Here is a 17654-nt window from a genome sequence, read left to right as displayed (position 1 = left end):
TTGGCGATGGGGAGAAGTCTGCAGGACCTCAAGTTCTCGACAGGCATCTCCCCCCAGGCTCTGGGGATCATTATTCCAGAGACCTGTTTTGCCATCATTCAGGTCCTACAGAAGGACTAAATTAAGGTAAGATTTCTATATGTATTTAATGTTTGCTAATGTATTGTATTTCTTTTATCATTCCCTAATTACCATGATTGTAATATGCTGTGAATGTCCTCTTTATCCTCATGCATGCTGTATGCTTTTAATGGTCCTTTTTTGTCCTTCATGCATATTTGCCTTCACTAACCTCTCCAGCATGCTATCCTGGGCCCATATACACCTAGCCTAGTCACGTAATGTATTTTGTAGTGCTTTACCCTAAACACCCCCTAAAATGTGTACAAATGGTATTGCTATTCTTACATTCAGGCAGAGTGCCATAGGCTTTTTTGTTGGGTCCCACACTCATCTAGAACCCCCCCCCCTAAGATTTTTACAATTGGCCATCAGAGGGGGGGGGGGGTAAGGAATCTGATAAGTGCACCTTATCTTTTTGTCTTTAAATACACCTTAAAATACATTTTATACTGATGTTGGCCAAGAATGTTTGTGTCCAATCTGCTTGCAATGTTATGTGAAAAAGTACTAATTTTATTTTTTCTGTTTTGACTCCTTCAATGCCAAAGGATCGGCAGACTGTGGCCTCCCCGTTTGCTGAGCATTGGGATTTTCCCAACTGTGGAGGGGCAATGGATGGGAAACATGTCCACATCGTCCCACCACCCCACTCGAGGTCATACTATTTTAATTATAAAGGGTTTAATAGTATTGTATTGATGGCAGTGGTGTCAGCAACATATGAGTTTTTATATGTGGGCGTGAGGAAGAATGGCCGGATGTCTAATGGTGGAATCTTTGCCCAGACCGAGTTCTACCGATGTCTCCAGAGTGGTGGCTTGGGATTGCCACCTGCGGAAGAGAACGTGGAAGGACTCCCATTTGTGTTTGTCGCAGATGAAGCATTTGGTCTGGATGAACCACTGATGAGGCCATTCCCCCAGAGGACCCTCACCTCGGAGAGGAGGGCTTTTAATTACCAGCTGGCCAGAGCCAGAAGAGTGGTGGAGAATGCGTTTGGTATAATGGCCAGACAGTTCTGCCTATTCCTTACGGCAATAAACATGGCGGAGTATAAACTGAATCACATAGTCCTAGCGTGCTGTATTCTCCATAATTATTTAAGGATAAATGCTCCAAATTATGTGGCCTCAGTTGGGCCTGAGGTCACAATTCAGGACATAACTACAATGACAGCCCTGGAAGCAGGCCGTCCTGGCTTGCCCCCCCTTGATGTGCGGCAAAATTATCTGGACTATTTTATGGGTAGGGGGGCCATTGCTATGCCAGCAAATTTTTGATCCTTTTATGAAATAAAAAAATATTTTGATCTGAAATCATCTTGAACTTAATTTACTACTTGTGCTTCTTTTAGCTGTCTCCTCGGTTCTCCTAGTGCACTTGTAGTGCCAAGTGGATTTTGCTTTATTAAATAACCCCCATTGTCACTGTAAATAACAACTTAATACAAAAACTGGTATTGAGCATTGAAAGAAGAAGCCACACACTGTTGAGTATAACAACTTTTACTCTGTGCACATTCACATGTGCGATGTAAAACATTTTTCCACCAAAAATACTTCTTTGATGAAGATTGACATTTTTAGTTATAGATTTTGCTTTAACAGGCATGTTTCAAACCATAACCTACACAACTCTGGAACTTACAAAAGGTCAACGTACAAAAATTGAAAGCAATATCAGACATTAATATGTCAAAACTATGTTGATAGTGCCTTCATTAGATGAGGTGATGCCACCCCTGTAATAGACAAATTTTGAAGATGCACACAAATTGGGATTCAAAATGGGAATTTCCCTCCTGATCCCATGCCTAATTTCAACATGTGTTAGCGCCCATCATGGGGGATCAAAGGACGTGTTTTGGGGGTGCAACCCCTTCCTCTCACCTACTAGAGCTGCGAGGAAGAGGTTGCACCCACGTACAACACGTACATTGATATCCAATGATGGCAGATAGCACATGTTGACATGTGTGCATCTTCAAAATGTGGCTTTTAAATTGTATAAAACGTTTAGGAAATGTCTCCAAACAATAAAAAAAATGGTGTCCCGTAGTTGTTATTTAGATTCTCCCTAATACATCAAACATGTTCTTCAGTTTTTGTTCAACATCATTGGTTTTTTGCTTTATGATGTCTAAATCCCGACTACACGCTATTATGTCCTGGATTAGCATTTGTGCAGTTTCACTGGTGAAACGAGTAGATTGTCCTTTTGTCCTTCCACAACATGCACATCACCTAAAATAAAATAAAACACAGCATGTATTATAAATATGCAGGCATACATCTATTACCTGAAGCTGTGGACTCAGACACTCACCTGTCGTGGTCACTATTTCAACCATGTCATCCACCTCTCCTTCCTCCACATCCTCAGATTGTGTGCTGAGTTCCACTTCTTTAGGAGGTGGGGGGTCCCTGTTGTCCTCAGATGTCCTGAGTTTTTTCTCCTCTATGAGAATGAAACAAAATGTATACTTAGCACACAGATATTTGAGGCCAGAAATAGGAATATGAAACATTGCTTGGAAGTGTGGTACAATTGTCTGTTTTGGCAGAGTTCCAAGCTGGATACATGATTTTATTTCCCTTACCAAAGCCGGAATACTTACCTTTTTTGGACAATATTCACACATGGAGACACCCCTAGCATCCCCTGGAGCACCTGTGTGGGACATCCTAAAAAGTATGTTCTGGTGTCCCACACTAGTGCTTCTGAGTCTACATGTGTAAACAGCTGCTGAGTGTGCTCTCCTTACATTACACTGAATCAAGTTTGCATTTCATTCTAGTTACAAACACATCTAGACAACAATGTACTAATTTTTTTTTTAAAACAAATAGACATGATCTAATGTAGTTAACCCTGTATCTACAAAAAACATTGTATTATTAGTTAGCGAACAAACAATGTTTACTACGATCGATTACTAAACTGTACAACAGTAAAGAAAAGCACAGGGAGCAGCATGCAATAATAATAATAATAATAATAATAATAATAATAATAATAGGAACATACGACAACTACTTACTTTTTAGAAGCACTTTCTTGATCCTTCTATACTGATCCTGCTCCCTCAATTTCAGGTCTGACCAGCGTTTCCTCAATTGCTCCTTGGATCATCGTACCCCAAAATTCCTGTGTAGACTCACAACTTTAAACATGATCTTGGCCTTTCTCACATTTGGGTTTAGGTACGGTCCATACTTACCATCATAGTCGGCCCACTTCAAGATGTCCACTATCTCCACCATCTCAACAAAGGCCATATTTGAGGCCTTAAATCTCCTCCAGATTGTGGGGTTTCTGGCACCGGCTTTTCCTCCTCATCGGTACTAATTACGCACCTAATGTCTCTCCACCATGTCCTTTCTCACTGCGCTGAAAGAGAAGGGGCAGGGAATATTCTAGAAAGAAAGTCGGGGCGGGTGACGTTTCACGCATGTGCAGTGTATATAAAGCATCAGACGTACGATCGGTGAGTGGAGGAAGTGCCGATCGTGAAAACGAAGGTAACATTTTAACTTGGGGCATCAGTGGCCTATACTGCTTCTAGATTGAAGCCTATATTGTGATAAGATCATGAGAGTTTAGCCTGACATTAGGGTTTTTCTGTTTTTTTTGACTTGCAGAAATAATGAATCCCTTCAAAAAGCAGCAGTTTATAGATAGGTACAGGGAGCTGCCCAGTTTGTTGCATGTCAAACATAATTTATACCATAACAGACCAGCTAGGAAGGCAGTGCTGGAGAAACTGTTGGAATTTGTGAAGACGGAAGGTCCCCAACACAGACAGCGATTTTTTGGTAGCATAAATTGGTAGCTTGAGGAGCACATACAAGAAGGAGTGTAATAAGGTCCTGGCATCCCTGAAGTCAGGAGCAGCAGCAGAGGATGTCTATGTACCCAGTCTATGGTACTATGACAAAATGCGCTTTCTGGAAGACCAGACTAAAGTGAGGTCATCACTTTCCACACTTCCTTCCACCCCAGCTGAGGCTTCCGAGGACCAACCTGGGACTTCCAGCCAGGAAGAAGTGGAGGAGCCCAGTTTGATGCAGGTATAGTATTTTTCTATATTTCTTGTCCTAAAATTAATGATGTTAACTAATACAGTCAGATCCATAAATATTGGGACATCAACACAATTCAAATCTTTTTGGCTCTATACACCACCACAATGGATTTGAAATGAAATAAAAAGACGTGCCTTAACTGCAGTCTTTCAGCTTTAATTTCAAGTGTGCCATTTGCATTTGGACTCGGTTGCTGTCAACTCTCAATATGAGATCCAAAGAGCTGTCACCATCAGTAAAGCAAGCCATCCTTAGGCTGAAAAAACAAAACAAACCCATAAGAGAGATAGCAAAAATATTAGGTGTGGCCAAATCAACTGTTTGGAACATCCTTAAAAAGAAAGAACGCACCAGTGAGCTCAGCAACATCTGTAGCAGATGACCGAAGAATTCTTTCCCTGGTGAAGAAAACACCCTTCACAATAGTTGGCCAGATCAAGAGCACTCTCCAGGAGGTAGGTGCATGTGTCAAAGTCAACAATCAAGAGAAGACTTTACCAGAGTGAATACAGAGGGTTCACCACAAGATGTAAACCATTGGTGAGCCTCAAAAACAGGAAGGCCAGATTAGAGTTTGCCAAACATCTAAAAAAGCCTTCACAATTCGGGAACAACATCCTATGGGCAGATGAGACCAATATCAACTTGCACCAGAGTGATGGGAAGAGAAGAGTATGGAGAAGGAAAGGAACTGCTCATGATCCAAAGCATACCACCTCATCAGTGAAGCGTGGTGGTGATAGTATCATGGCGTGGTCATGTATGGCTGCCAATGGAACTGGTTCTCTTGTATTTATTGATGATGTGACTGCTGACAAAAGCAGAAGGATGAATTCTGATGTGTTTCAGGCAATATTATCTGCTCATATTCAGCAAAATACTTCAGAACTCATTGGATGGCGCCTCACAGTGCAGATGGATAAGCATAATGCAAAAGCAACCAAAGAGTTTTTTAAGGGAAAGAAGTGGAATGTCATGCAATGGCCAAGTCAATCACCTGACCTGAATCCAATTGAGCATGCATTTCACTTGCTGAAGACAAAACTGAAGGGAAAATGTCCCAAGAACAAGCAGGAACTGAAGACAGTTGCAGTAGAGGCCTTGCAGAGCATCACCAGGGATGAAACCCAGCATCTGGTGATGTCTATGTGTCCCAGACTTCAGGCTGTAATTGACTGCAAAGGATTTGCAACCAAGTATTAAAAAGTGAAAGCTTGATAGATGATTGTTAATCTGTCCCATTACTTTTGGTCCCTTAAAAAGTGGGAGGCACATATACAAACTGTTGTAATTCCTACACCGTTTACCTGATTTGGATGTAAATACCCTCAAATTAAAGCTGAAAGTCTGCAGTTTAACCACTTCAGGACCGCCGTATTGCCAATGTACGTCAGCACAATGGCACAGGCAGGCACAATCACGTACATCTACGTGATTGCCTTCCAGCGGGTGGGGGGTCCGATCGGACCCCCTACCGCTGGTTACGGCGGTCCGATTCGGTCCAGGAGCGCTCCGTGATGAGGGGATGGCCGTTGGTTTTCGGCCACCCCCTCTGGATCGCTCCTGGCCATGGAGAAGCTTCCTCCCCTGTGTATTGTTTACACAGGAAGGAGGAAGTGATGTCATTCTCCTCGGGGCGGTCTTTTTGACCGGACTACGAGGAGAAGACAGAAAGTAAGTGTGCACCAACACTACACTGACATGTAGGTACACACAGGCACACAAACCCCCCCCCGATCCCCCCCCCGATCGCCCCCCGATCCCCCCCCGCCCCCCCTCCCCCCCCAGTCACAGTGTCACTGATTGCATTGATCATTTCTTTACTGATCAATGCATTCAGTGTCAGTTGTGACAGTAAAAACTGTCAGGACAGTTAGTGTTAGGTCCAGGGTAGCCCCCTATCACCCCCCAATAAAGATTTAACCCCCTGATTGCCCCTAGAGTTAACCCTTTCACCCCCTTTTGCCAGTGTCACTAAGCGATCATTTTTCTGATCGCTGCATGTGTCGCTAGGTAGCTAGTTATTTTTTTAGGTTCACCGCCAGGTTTTTATATCGCTAGGTACCCCGATATACTACCCAATAATGGTTTTAACCCCCTGATTGCCGCTAGTTAACCCTTTCACCCCCTTTTGCCAGTGTCACTAAGCGATCGTTTTTCTGATCGCTGCATTAGTGTCGCTACAGTCGCTAGGTAGCTAGTTATTTTTTTAGGTTCACCGCCAGGTTTTTATAGCGCTAGGTACCCCGATATACTACCCAATAATGGTTTTAACCCCCTGATTTCCGCTAGTTAACCCTTTCACCCCCTTTTGCCAGTGTACCTAAGCGATAATTTTTCTGAACGCTGCATCAGTGTCGCTAGTGTCGCTAGGTAGCTAGTTATTTTTTTAGGTTCACCGCCAGGTTTTTATAGCGCTAGGTACCCCGATATACTACCCAATAATGGTTTTAACCCCCTGATTGCTGCTAGTTAACCCTTTCACCCCCTTTCACCAGCGATCACAGTATAAGTGTCACTGGTGACGCTGGTTAGCCAGTTAGTTATTTAGGTTCCCCGTCAGGTTTTTATATAGCGCCAGGGACCCCCATATACTACCTAATAAAAATTTGAACCCCCTGATTGCTCCTAGTTAACCCTTTCACCACTGATCACCGTATAAGTGTTACGGGTGACTCTGGTTAGTTTGTTTTTTATAGCATCAGGGCACCCACCATTTATTACCCAATAAAGGTTTAACCCCCTGATCACCCGGCGGGTGATATCAATTAGGTTTTAGGGTCAGGGTCTGCGTCGCCCCAGGCAGCGCTAGGTTAGTGCCAGTACCGCTAACACCCACACACAAAGCATACACCTCCCGTAGTGGTATAGAATCTGAACAGATCAATATCTGATCTGATCAGATCTATACTAGCGTCCCCAGCAGTTTAGGGTTCCAAAAAAACGCATTGTTAGCGGGATCAGCCCAAATACCTGCTGGCACCTGCGTTTTGCCCCTCTGCCCAGCCCACCCAAGTGCAGTATCGATCGATCACTGTCACTTACAAAACACTAAACACATAACTGCAGCGATCGCAGAGTCAGGCCTGATCCCTGCCATCGCTAACAGGTTTTTTGGTAGCATTTTATATTCAAATCCGGAAGGCAGTGCTTGGTTTTCGGGGTCCCGTACGTGGCTAGGCTCCCAAAAAGTCCCCCACATGTGGTATCCCCGTACTCGGGAGAAGCAGCAGAATTTATTTTGGGGTGTAATTTGACTTCTGCCCATAGCATGTGTGAGCAATATATCATTTAGTGACAACTTGGTGCAAAAAAAAAAAAAGTTTGTAATATTCCCGCAACTTGTGGCAAAATATAAAATATTCCATGGACTCAACATGCCTCTCAGTAAATAGCTTGGGGTGTCTACTTTCCAAAATGGGGTCATTTTGGGGAGTTTTGTGCTATTTTGGCATTTTATGGCCTTCGAAACTGTGATAGGTAGTGAGGAGTTAAATCAAAAATTTGCACCCTTAGAAATCCTGAAGGTGGTGATTGGTTTTCGGGGTGCCGTGCGCGACTAGACTCCCAAAAAGTCCCACACATGTGGTATCCCCATACTCGGGAGAAGTAGAGGAATATATTTTGGGGTGCAATTCCACATATAACCATGGCATGTGTGAGCAATATATCATTTATCCATTTCAACTTTTTGTAAAAAAAATTTTTTTTTTTTTTTTTGTCATTATTCAATCCCTTAGGACAAAAAAAATAAATATTCAATGGGCTCAACATACCCATCAGCAATTTCCTTGGGGTGTCTACTTTCCAAAATGGGGTCATTTGGGGGGGATTTGTACTGCCCTGCCATTTTAGCACCTCAAGAAATGAGATCGGCAGTCATAAATTAAAAGCTGTGTAAATTCCAGAAAATGTACTCTAGTTTGTAGACGCTATAACTTTTGCGCAAACCAAAAAATATACGCTTATTGACATTTTTTTTACTAAAGACGTGGCTGAATAAATTTTGCCCTCAATGTATGACTAAAATTTAGTTTATTCGATTTTTCTTATAACAAAAAGAAGAAAATATATTTTTTTTTCAAAATTTTTGCTCTTTTTCCATTTATATCGCTAAAAATAAAAATCGCAGAGGCAATCAAATACCATCAAAAGAAAGCTCTATTTGTGGGAAGAAAAGGACGCAAATTTCGTTTGGGTGCAATATTGCATGACCGCGCAATTACCAGTTAAAGCAGCGCAGTGCGAAATTGCAAAAAGACCTCTGGTCCTTAAGGTATTTATTGGTCCGGAGCTGAAGTGGTTAAGGATATCTTGTTGATTTCATTTCAAATCCATTGTGGTGGTGGTGTATAGGGCCAAAATGATTAGAATTGTGTCGATGTCCCATTATTTATGGACCCGACTGTATGTTATGATTGATAAGAAATGATTGAACAAAAAGTGTTTTATATATCAATAGACAGTAGTGACCAAAAATAATGGGGAAAAGAATGAAAAATGCTGGGGTCAGAATGATAGTCAAATGGAAATGGAGACGGGACAATGCCTCTTACATGAGAACATAATTTTACAGACCCTAAATAAGGGGTTGAGTAGCCAAATGACAGAAAATACACACCTCTGTGAGTTCGTCCATCCTCCTCCTCCTGCCACAACTCGGCAAACAAAGCCACAGCCTGGAAGTAAGCATGCAAGTAAGACAAGAAAGTGATGGCCTGGGTTCAGTCTGGTATGACAGAAGACTCAGGCTGTTATAGTACCACAGCCTGGGGACATAAATGTCATCTGCTGCTGTTCCTGATCTCTGAGTCCAGGACCAGATTGTGCTCACCATGGTATGGACTCCTCAGGCTACCAATTTTCTTTTTCAAATAGTTGATGTCTGCCCTGGGGTCTAAAGGCTTCGCAAATTACTGCAGTTTCTCCAGCGTCGCCTTCCCTCTTTCTTTTGTTATGACCCAGAATAAATGGTAATTTTGTTTTCAAAAAATACTTGCCTATGTGTTTTTATTAAAAAAGGCCAATTTGTTTGTGAAGAGGCAGGTACATTTCAAAGATACAATGTCAAATTAACAAGGGACACCAACCAACCTCCTTGAGGTTAAAAAATACAAGATAATAAATGTAGTCCTTTGGGTCCTGTCCCCAGGGGGTTTCCCCGTCTCAATCCCGGGGGAGACATCATGCTCGATATCCCCACTCTCCTGTGCAGACACCGAACCTTGCCCTGAGGCTGTGCAGCAAGTTCTCTACCTGTCCCCATTTGTTGGGATATAAATTTTTGTACCCCACCCCCCCTTTTTTTTCAGAGGGCATCACTAACTACCAACTTCTATTCTCCCCTCTAGTATATTACATTATTACATTATTACAATCCTGAAGAATGGCTGTAATGACAAGAAACATGTTGAATGCCACTAGATGCCAAAAGATACTGGGTCCTACTATGTATTTTTCAATTGACTTTTCTCATTATGTAAATTTATCATATCTATTTATCAATTGGATTGCATGCTATGAGCAGCGTATCTTAGTGTAAGTCTTGTGACTACCTATTTCATACAATGTATTTCTCAAGATTTGTTATGAATTTTAGACTGGAACGATAAATCATATTCTGTAAATTTATGTATTGATCCTGTTCTTATCTGACATGGCGGGTCTCACTTAAAGTTCCAATTACCTCTTTTTCTATAAATCTCTTGTAGCATGTCTGCAATCTCTTACTTAACCACATTGCTAATAGTATTAGCAAAATGTCCATTCAATGCACCTCTAGCAGGTATGATACAGAAGATGGTCAGAGACTGCAGACATGATACAAGAGATCAATGCAGCCTCACCAGTGTCCATCAAATGCAGCCTGCCGGTGCCCAGCAGCCTCACCAGTGCCCATCATATACAGCCTCAGCAGGGCATATCATATGCAGCCTACCAGTGCCCAGCAGCCTCACAAGTGCCTGTCATATGCAGCCTCACCAGGGCCCATCATATGCAGCCTACTAGTGCCCAGCAGCCTCACCAGTGCCGTCATATGCAGCCTGCCTGTTCCCAGCAGCCTCACCAGTGCCTGTCATATGCAACCTGCCTGTGCCCAGCAACCTCACCAGTGCCCGTCATATGCAGCCTGCCTGTGGCCAACAACCTAACCAGTGCCCGTCATATGCAGCCTGCCTGTGCCCAACAACCTAACCAGTGCCCGTCATATGTAGCCTGCCTGTGCTCAGCAGCCTCATCCGTGCCCGTCATATGCTGCCTACCAGTGTCCAGCAGCCTCACCAGTGTCCATCATATGCAGCCTGCTTGCGCCCAGCAGCCTCACCAGTGCCCGTCATATGCAGCCTGCCTGTACCCCACAACCTTACCATCGCCCACCAGAAGCAGCATGCCTGTGCAAGGGCAGCCTCACCAGTGCCCATCATACGCAGCCTGCCAGTGCACAGCAGCCTCACCAATGCCCTTCATATGCAGCCTGCCTATGCCCAACAACCTAACCAGTGCCCGTCATATGTAGCCTGCCTGTGCTCAGCAGCCTCATCAGTGCCCGTCATATGCAACCTACCAGTGCCCAGCAGCCTCACCAGTGTCCATCATATGCAGCCTGCTTGCGCCCAGCAGCCTCACCAGTGCCCGTCATATGCAGCCTGCCTGTACCCCACAACCTTACCATCGCCCACCAGAAGCAGCATGCCTGTGCAAGGGCAGCCTCACCAGTGCCCATCATACGCAGCCTGCCAGTGCACAGCAGCCTCACCAATGCCCGTCATATGCTTCCTGCCTGTCCCCAGCAACCTCACCAGTGCCCATCATATGCAGCCTAACAGTGCCCAGCAGCCTCATCAGTGCCCATCATAAGCAGCATGCCTGTGCCTGGATCAGAGCGGCAATCTCTGTATGTCACGGAGCAGAGTTTGAATTATCCGGGCTACAGTAACAATGTCCTGCCTCCTGTGATCACGTCACACTGATTCAATGTCCCGCCATTGGATTAGTGTGCCGTCTATCACAGGAGGCAGGACATTGTTACGACGGCCTGGAAAATTCAGCTCTGTGACATGCGGCAAAGAGGGAGCGGAGGACTGGGGCACAGAATGGGTGGCACCTAGGGTGGACCCTGCGCCCTTTTGGTATCGGCTGTTTTTTTGCTATCGGCCGAACGAAAAAACACAGTTTTCGCCAGAAAATTTTCGGTGGCCGAAATTTCGGTGCACCTCTAGAGTAAACCAATGTGGAAAACACATATGAAGTTTTTGTTTTTGTGCCCGATAGGTTTACTGAAATCAACATTGCTGCTGGTTTTCAAAGAGCGATGCACTGAACTTTGTATTGAATGTCAACATGCATTAAAACATGCATGCTTCAGTTACCTTTTGCCATTCAATTACCTTCCATTACATACAGTAGTTACATACCTCTTTACAAGTTTTGGCAAGTTGGAGAGCTGCAGCTTGACGATGAAAAAGCCTCCAAACTGAGGACGGCTGCCATGGCTTGGCTAGCCTAGGTCGATAGGGTGAATTCAGTGGATGGCTTTTGTAGTGAGATGCCAGTTCTTCAATTTGTTTGCATTTTTCAACCCATGTTCTCTTCATGCTGTAAGAAATAAATACAGAATAGATACTAATGAACTGGTATTGCAAATTAGAAGCAAATAATGGGAGTACATTGAATACATTCTTTTACACTTGAGTTAACTGTTTATTCACATTCTATATTCTGCCTTAAAGGAGAAGTATGACCAAAGCTCTTTTAGCCCTACTTCTCCCAGGCTAAAGGCTGCTGTCGGCTGACAACTGACCTCTCAGTTCTTGGTCTAAGAGCTAATAGGGGACAGCTGCAGCCACATGGGCGAATGTGATTTTAATTTTTTTTTTTTTACTCCCATACCTAAAGTATATGCAGTGCAATAACTAAATAGATTAGACACAGATCTTAACTGGAGAAAGATACGCATCCACACTTTGAAGAGGTTATAAGTATCAACTTTATTTCGCCAAAATCCAAATGACAATCCCCGCCTATGAACTGCTCACTCACTGCTGGCGTGTTTTATTCACACGGGCGTAATCATAGGGGACAGATGTTAAAGCCTAACTCCAGGTTTACTTTCACATTAACGATTTGTTTGGGCCAGGCCGGCCCAAATTAACCATTTTCCTTTACTAACTGATGTGCCTGCTGTTAATGCTGCATAAACTGTATGTAGCATCAGCTATCATGTTCCAGCAGCGATACAGGGACTTTGTGGGCAGAACACTGCACAAATATTCATTGCATTTTATCAATAATGACAAGGCTTCCGCTGATTAGCTGTGGTGGAGATCACAGAGTTATCCACCAGCCTAATCACCTCAGCCAATCACAGGAAGCCTTAGCCCTTGTACACACGGTCGGACATTTCAAAGGACAATCATGGTTGTCGGAATGTCCGACCGTGTGTACAAGGGCTAACAGGGGGTCCCCGGGTTAAGAACCCATTAGGGACTGTCCTTCTGTTTGTAATTCGGAAATGTTCGTAAGTCGGCCGCGCATGCACAGGACAACAATTCTGGACATTTCCGATGTCCCGTCGAATGCCGTTCTGCACATGCGCGACAAATTACGGGCATTTCCAATGTTTTCCGCCATTTTCCGAGGCTCCATCTGCGCAGAACGGCCGATGTCCGCGCAAAATGGCAGAGGGTCCCCACAGCGCCCGGTTCGTAAGTAGGAGATGTTCGCAGGCCGGGCGTATGTAAGTCGGGGACCCCCTGTATATTCATTCATAAAGGCCCCCTACCACTGTTGGCATACAGTGCTGTATACTGTATGTAGTTGATGCTACATATGGACACCCACAGGGTGCATAACTTTTGGTTCTACTCTACTAAACACACTCTGCAGTACCACAATTAAGAATCTACAGTGCAGTTAGGTTTTATATAAACAATCTGACCTAATAAATATTGGAGTAAATTACAGAAGTCAGATATAAACCACCATATCAAACAGGGTTGGTAAAACAGTATACACAGTGCCTTGAAAAAGTATTCATACCCCTTGAAATTTTCCACATTTTGTAATCTGTAATGAGGTCACTTTAACTACTTAAAGACTAAATGGCAATTGTTGCGATATTTTATGTCACACTGTATTTGCACAGTGGTCTTTCAAATGTAATTTTCTGGGAAACAATACACCTCAATGAATTAGAAAAACTAAAAACAGTAAAGTTACCCCAAATGTTTTGTATAATGTGAAAGATGGTGTTACGCCACGAGAATCGTGATCTTTCTTCTAAGCAAAAAAATGTGTGATTCTCATTTTAGCCAGAATTGTGCAGCTCTACTAGATGTGCAAAGCTGGTAGAGACATAATCAAAAAGACTTGCAGCTGTAATTGCAGAAAAAGGTGGTTATACAAAGTATTTACTCAGGGGGACTGAATACAAATGCACACCACACTTTTCAGATATTAATTTGTAAAAAAAAAAAAAAAAAAAAAAAAATTTAAATCATTTATCATTTTCCTTCCAATTCACAATTATGTGCCACTTTGTATTGGTCTGTTACATAAAATCCCAATAAAATACATTTACGTTTTGGTTGTAACTTGACAAAATGTGGAAGAGAAAAAAAAAGGAAAATCTTATCACCCGGTCCTAGAACTAGATTAAGGTGTCCACATCCTAGTTTCACAACAGCTCCAACCATGAACATGTATGTGGGAGGAGGCGGAAAAAAAAAAAAGGGGGGGGGGGGGGTGGGAACAAGAACAAAAACCTTTTGAGTCATTTCACTAGGCTTCTGTCAGATCTGGGTTTCAGCAGGCAATGCCTCAACTCTGGGTCAGAAGATCGGAATTCAGTTCAGCTTTATCCATATGCTCCCATGGCTGGGTTGGACCACTTGGATGAGGAGCGTCCTTGTTGGGACCATATAGGTGAAATCGGTCGTTCCCTTACTTGCCGGGGAGAGGGAAATGAAGGTTCTCGTGTGATCAGTCATAGGTCTAGCAGAATTTCCTCTCCATCTCAGAAATTGGCAAATGAGTGCATCTTACCCTTGTAGGTAAATGAGAGGTGGAAGGGCAAAGACCATCAATATTTTATGGGGTGATTAATTAAGTGCGTCAATAGTGGCTTCAGTGCACATCTCTTCTGAATGGTTTGTTGGGAGATGTCTGCAAATATTTTATCTGGAGCGTTTTAATCAGTTGCCAAAATGTGTTCAGTATAAACTTCTGAATATAAAAGTATAAACTTCACAAATGGTATCCCACAATCAGCTGACAAATGTATGAGAGTTGTTTGCTGGTAAGTAAATAGTACTCAAAGTAGATGAATTTGTAGAGTCCAGGTGATGTGTCATGCATCCGATGAATAAACAATGGGTTGTATCCATGTAGCAGAGCCACATAGACACAGTGTTGTTGCTTATAAATAATGGCAACAGTCCTCCTAGGTAGTGCAAAGCAAGTGGTTTGAATGAATGAAGGTGCTGTGCAATTCTTTTAAAGACATGAAGCAACTATATATATATATACATACATACATACATACACACACATGCATATACATATACACACACACATACACAAAGAGCTTGCCTGGGCATCACAGACAGGCTAAAAATGAGTGCAGTTAACTTAACTTGTCCCCAGCTCTTCAGTGGCATAAACAGAGGCTGAAAGCCTGGTCACATCTCCCTTTATCCCTTATTGGGAGAATTAATCTAAAAAAAATGAAAATCCTCCCAGTCCTATTGTATAACCTTAGGCACTCCTCAGTCTGGTTATAGAAATCCTTTTTTAAGCAACCAAATTCACTGATAGGCTCCTTCTTATGGCAATCCCGCCCAGCTAGATTTAGTAGGAAGACTTTATGCAGACCTTGGGCACAAGGGGGCTTGGCTTGCTCAGACTTTTATAACTACTATTTGGCAGCCATGCTCACCAATGCTCATAACTGACTTGTCTCCGATGACACAAATGCCTCGGTAGTTCTAGAAGCTGCGCACTCAGGATCCTACGAGGCCCTCTGTAATGTCCTTTACAGGGGTCTGAGAGTCTCTTACCCACCCCTTACTGCTACTATGAGGGCAGTTATTACGGCCTGGCATGTTGTTCTTATTAAACCTAATATAGTGCAGGGTAAAAGGTCCCCATCCACGCCATTTTGTTTTAATCCTATGTTACCAGAATTCACTTCCTTACCAGACCCCGGTCTATGGACTGCCAAAAGGAGTTAGATACCTTGCAGACATCTGTGATGGGAGGGCACTATTTACATTTGACAGGTGGAGGAACAAATTTATACTGCCTAATGTGTTCTTTTTCCAATTCCTGCAACTCCGACATGCATCTGAATCCTCTCCGTTTGATTGGAGCAGGATGATTTGGAGGTTCTCCTTCGGGATGACACTCTCAAAAAAACACTATCAGTGATCTAGTCACTACTGCCCTCCGTTCATGAGGGTCTAGATGCCCTGCTTACTCTATGGTGCTCGGAGGAGGAGGAATTGGATAATGAGGACTGGGAGGACCTCTGGGACAGCAAATTCCAACCATTAATATAGACTAAAGATAGGTTGATCCAATTTAAAATAGTGCACAGAATTTAATTTTACACCGCAAAGACTATATTGTATTTACCCTAGTTCCTTCTTCTTGCTGTTGGAGGTGTTCTAGTGACCTTGCGCGATTTGCTGATATCTTTTGGGCGTGCCCTCAGATTAATAGCTATTGGCGGAATGTGACCCAGTTCATATATACTCTGGCTACTATGCATGTCCCTGTAAGGGTTGCAACTTGTCTCCTGGGGTCAGTTGACTCTTTGGCTGGTAATAGGACTATGCGTAATTTATTGGGTCTCTTACTATTTTATGCTCGGAAGGCGATAGTGCTTAAGTGGAAAATCAGCCACAGCCCCTACTTTGTCTTTCTGGAAGTGTGGTTGTAGCCCTATACCAAATCTACCCATTTGTCTAAAAAATTTGAGAAGGTCGGGCACTTGTGGACAGACTCAGACTATACAACTGATGATCAGAAGACCATGGACTGAATCTATTCACCCCTGCTATGGTTTAGCCTAAGATATATATGGTTTTACTCCTTTGCAGTGACTCACGCTTCATTAGATTGGGTATAAATCCAAATCCAACTATGAGTAAATGTTCTCCTGATGTATCACTCTGTTGGTTGGGAGGGAGCAGGAATCTCCTTGTAATTAATTAATCCTTGAAATAAATTATTAGAACGGCCGCACACAGTGTATGGAATTTTTTGTTCTTTGTATATAAGTTGTATTATTTAGCAGTTTGTGTTATCAGTATTTGTTAGCTGGGGAATGTCCAAAGGCTATGTTCTGTACTTAAACAAATCATCTTCAATAAAAAAAAAAAAAAGTGCAATCTAGTCACCTGCAAATGGCAACTGACAGATGGAAGACTTGCATACATTTTATTTTGGTGCATTTGATCACCAGAGTCAATGTGAACATACAGTATCCTTATATTGTGACCCTATTGGTCTCTTCTGTTGTCAATCTTTCTCCCTGCATGTGCAACTCAGCACACATTTATGGCACTTCTCAATCAAGCAGCCAAATTGTCTGAACCCGCAAGGAAAACTGAGAAAAACTGGAAGCTTGCTCATTACAGATTGGAGCGCCGACACCACAGCTCTGCTTGCCAGGTAAGTCTGCCATAATGTGTGAATACTAGCACATTATGGCTAAAAGTTCCTGGGCCTATTTGTTATTTTTTGGGGGTTTAATTAATTAAGTGAGGTCTTCAAACTATATGTGCTGGATTATCTAAATAAGACTGTACAATCAAGATGAAACGTGTGATCAGAAAACCTCCCTTCAGATCAACATGTGTATAGTCACCATTACTATTCCCTGTCTAATGTTGATGGCCATTTTGTGTCACAACCCATTTCAGCTAACACTGAAGCGGAGTGCCCATCTACACACATGCAGGCACAGGCCCTTTTAACTTTCTGTCCCAAAATTCCCTGGGTTCCTGGACACACCCAGGAAGGTATGTCCCTCAGCACTTGGGAAAGGTCACACCTAACAGCAATTGGGCAGGTGATCTACATGTAACCAGGCAAGAGGCCCTCTATTGACTGATTCTATGTGCCGGCAGCCAGGTAGGGGCCCGATAGCTTGCAGCTTCTCCAAAAGACCCACCTACTGTGGGGATACCCTTACGGAATGAGCTCCAGTCCCAGTGGGGCGGTCCTTTGTCCTCAGAGCTGGGATCACTCTAGCTGTTCACCTGCGTTACCAGATCTACCCTAGACATCACAGTGGTGGGCTTGGTTTATGAGGATAATCACAAGTGGCTGACTGTCTACCTCTCTGGGGTGACAGAGCTTGTACAATAGCACTCTGAAGAGTGATTTTCAGTGGACTGCTCCTTAGAGGGTGTCTGATAGCGGTTGAGGAGGCGTTAAGTT

General features: G+C 43.3%; 1 protein-coding gene across 3 annotated transcripts in view; it reads right to left on the bottom strand.

Annotated features, from left to right (window-relative positions):
• PRIMPOL (primase and DNA directed polymerase) overlaps positions 1 to 17654 on the bottom strand; it is a 131468-nt gene that overhangs the window by 96135 nt on the left and 17679 nt on the right. For all 3 annotated transcript variants that reach the window (XM_077477298.1, XM_077477299.1, XM_077477297.1), the window contains exon 2: positions 11624 to 11804. In XM_077477298.1, coding sequence (XP_077333424.1) covers positions 11624 to 11803 — 180 coding nt within the window. In that variant the 5' untranslated portion in view covers position 11804. The remainder of the gene's footprint in view (positions 1 to 11623; positions 11805 to 17654) is intronic.

Source organism: Lithobates pipiens, unplaced genomic scaffold, assembly GCF_037356315.1.
Source record: "Lithobates pipiens isolate NorthernLeopardFrog02 unplaced genomic scaffold, aLitPip1_a1.2 Scaffold_13, whole genome shotgun sequence".
NCBI lineage: Eukaryota > Metazoa > Chordata > Amphibia > Anura > Ranidae > Lithobates > Lithobates pipiens.
Note: the sequence above shows the minus strand (reverse complement) of the source record. Positions and strands in the feature narration are given on the sequence as shown.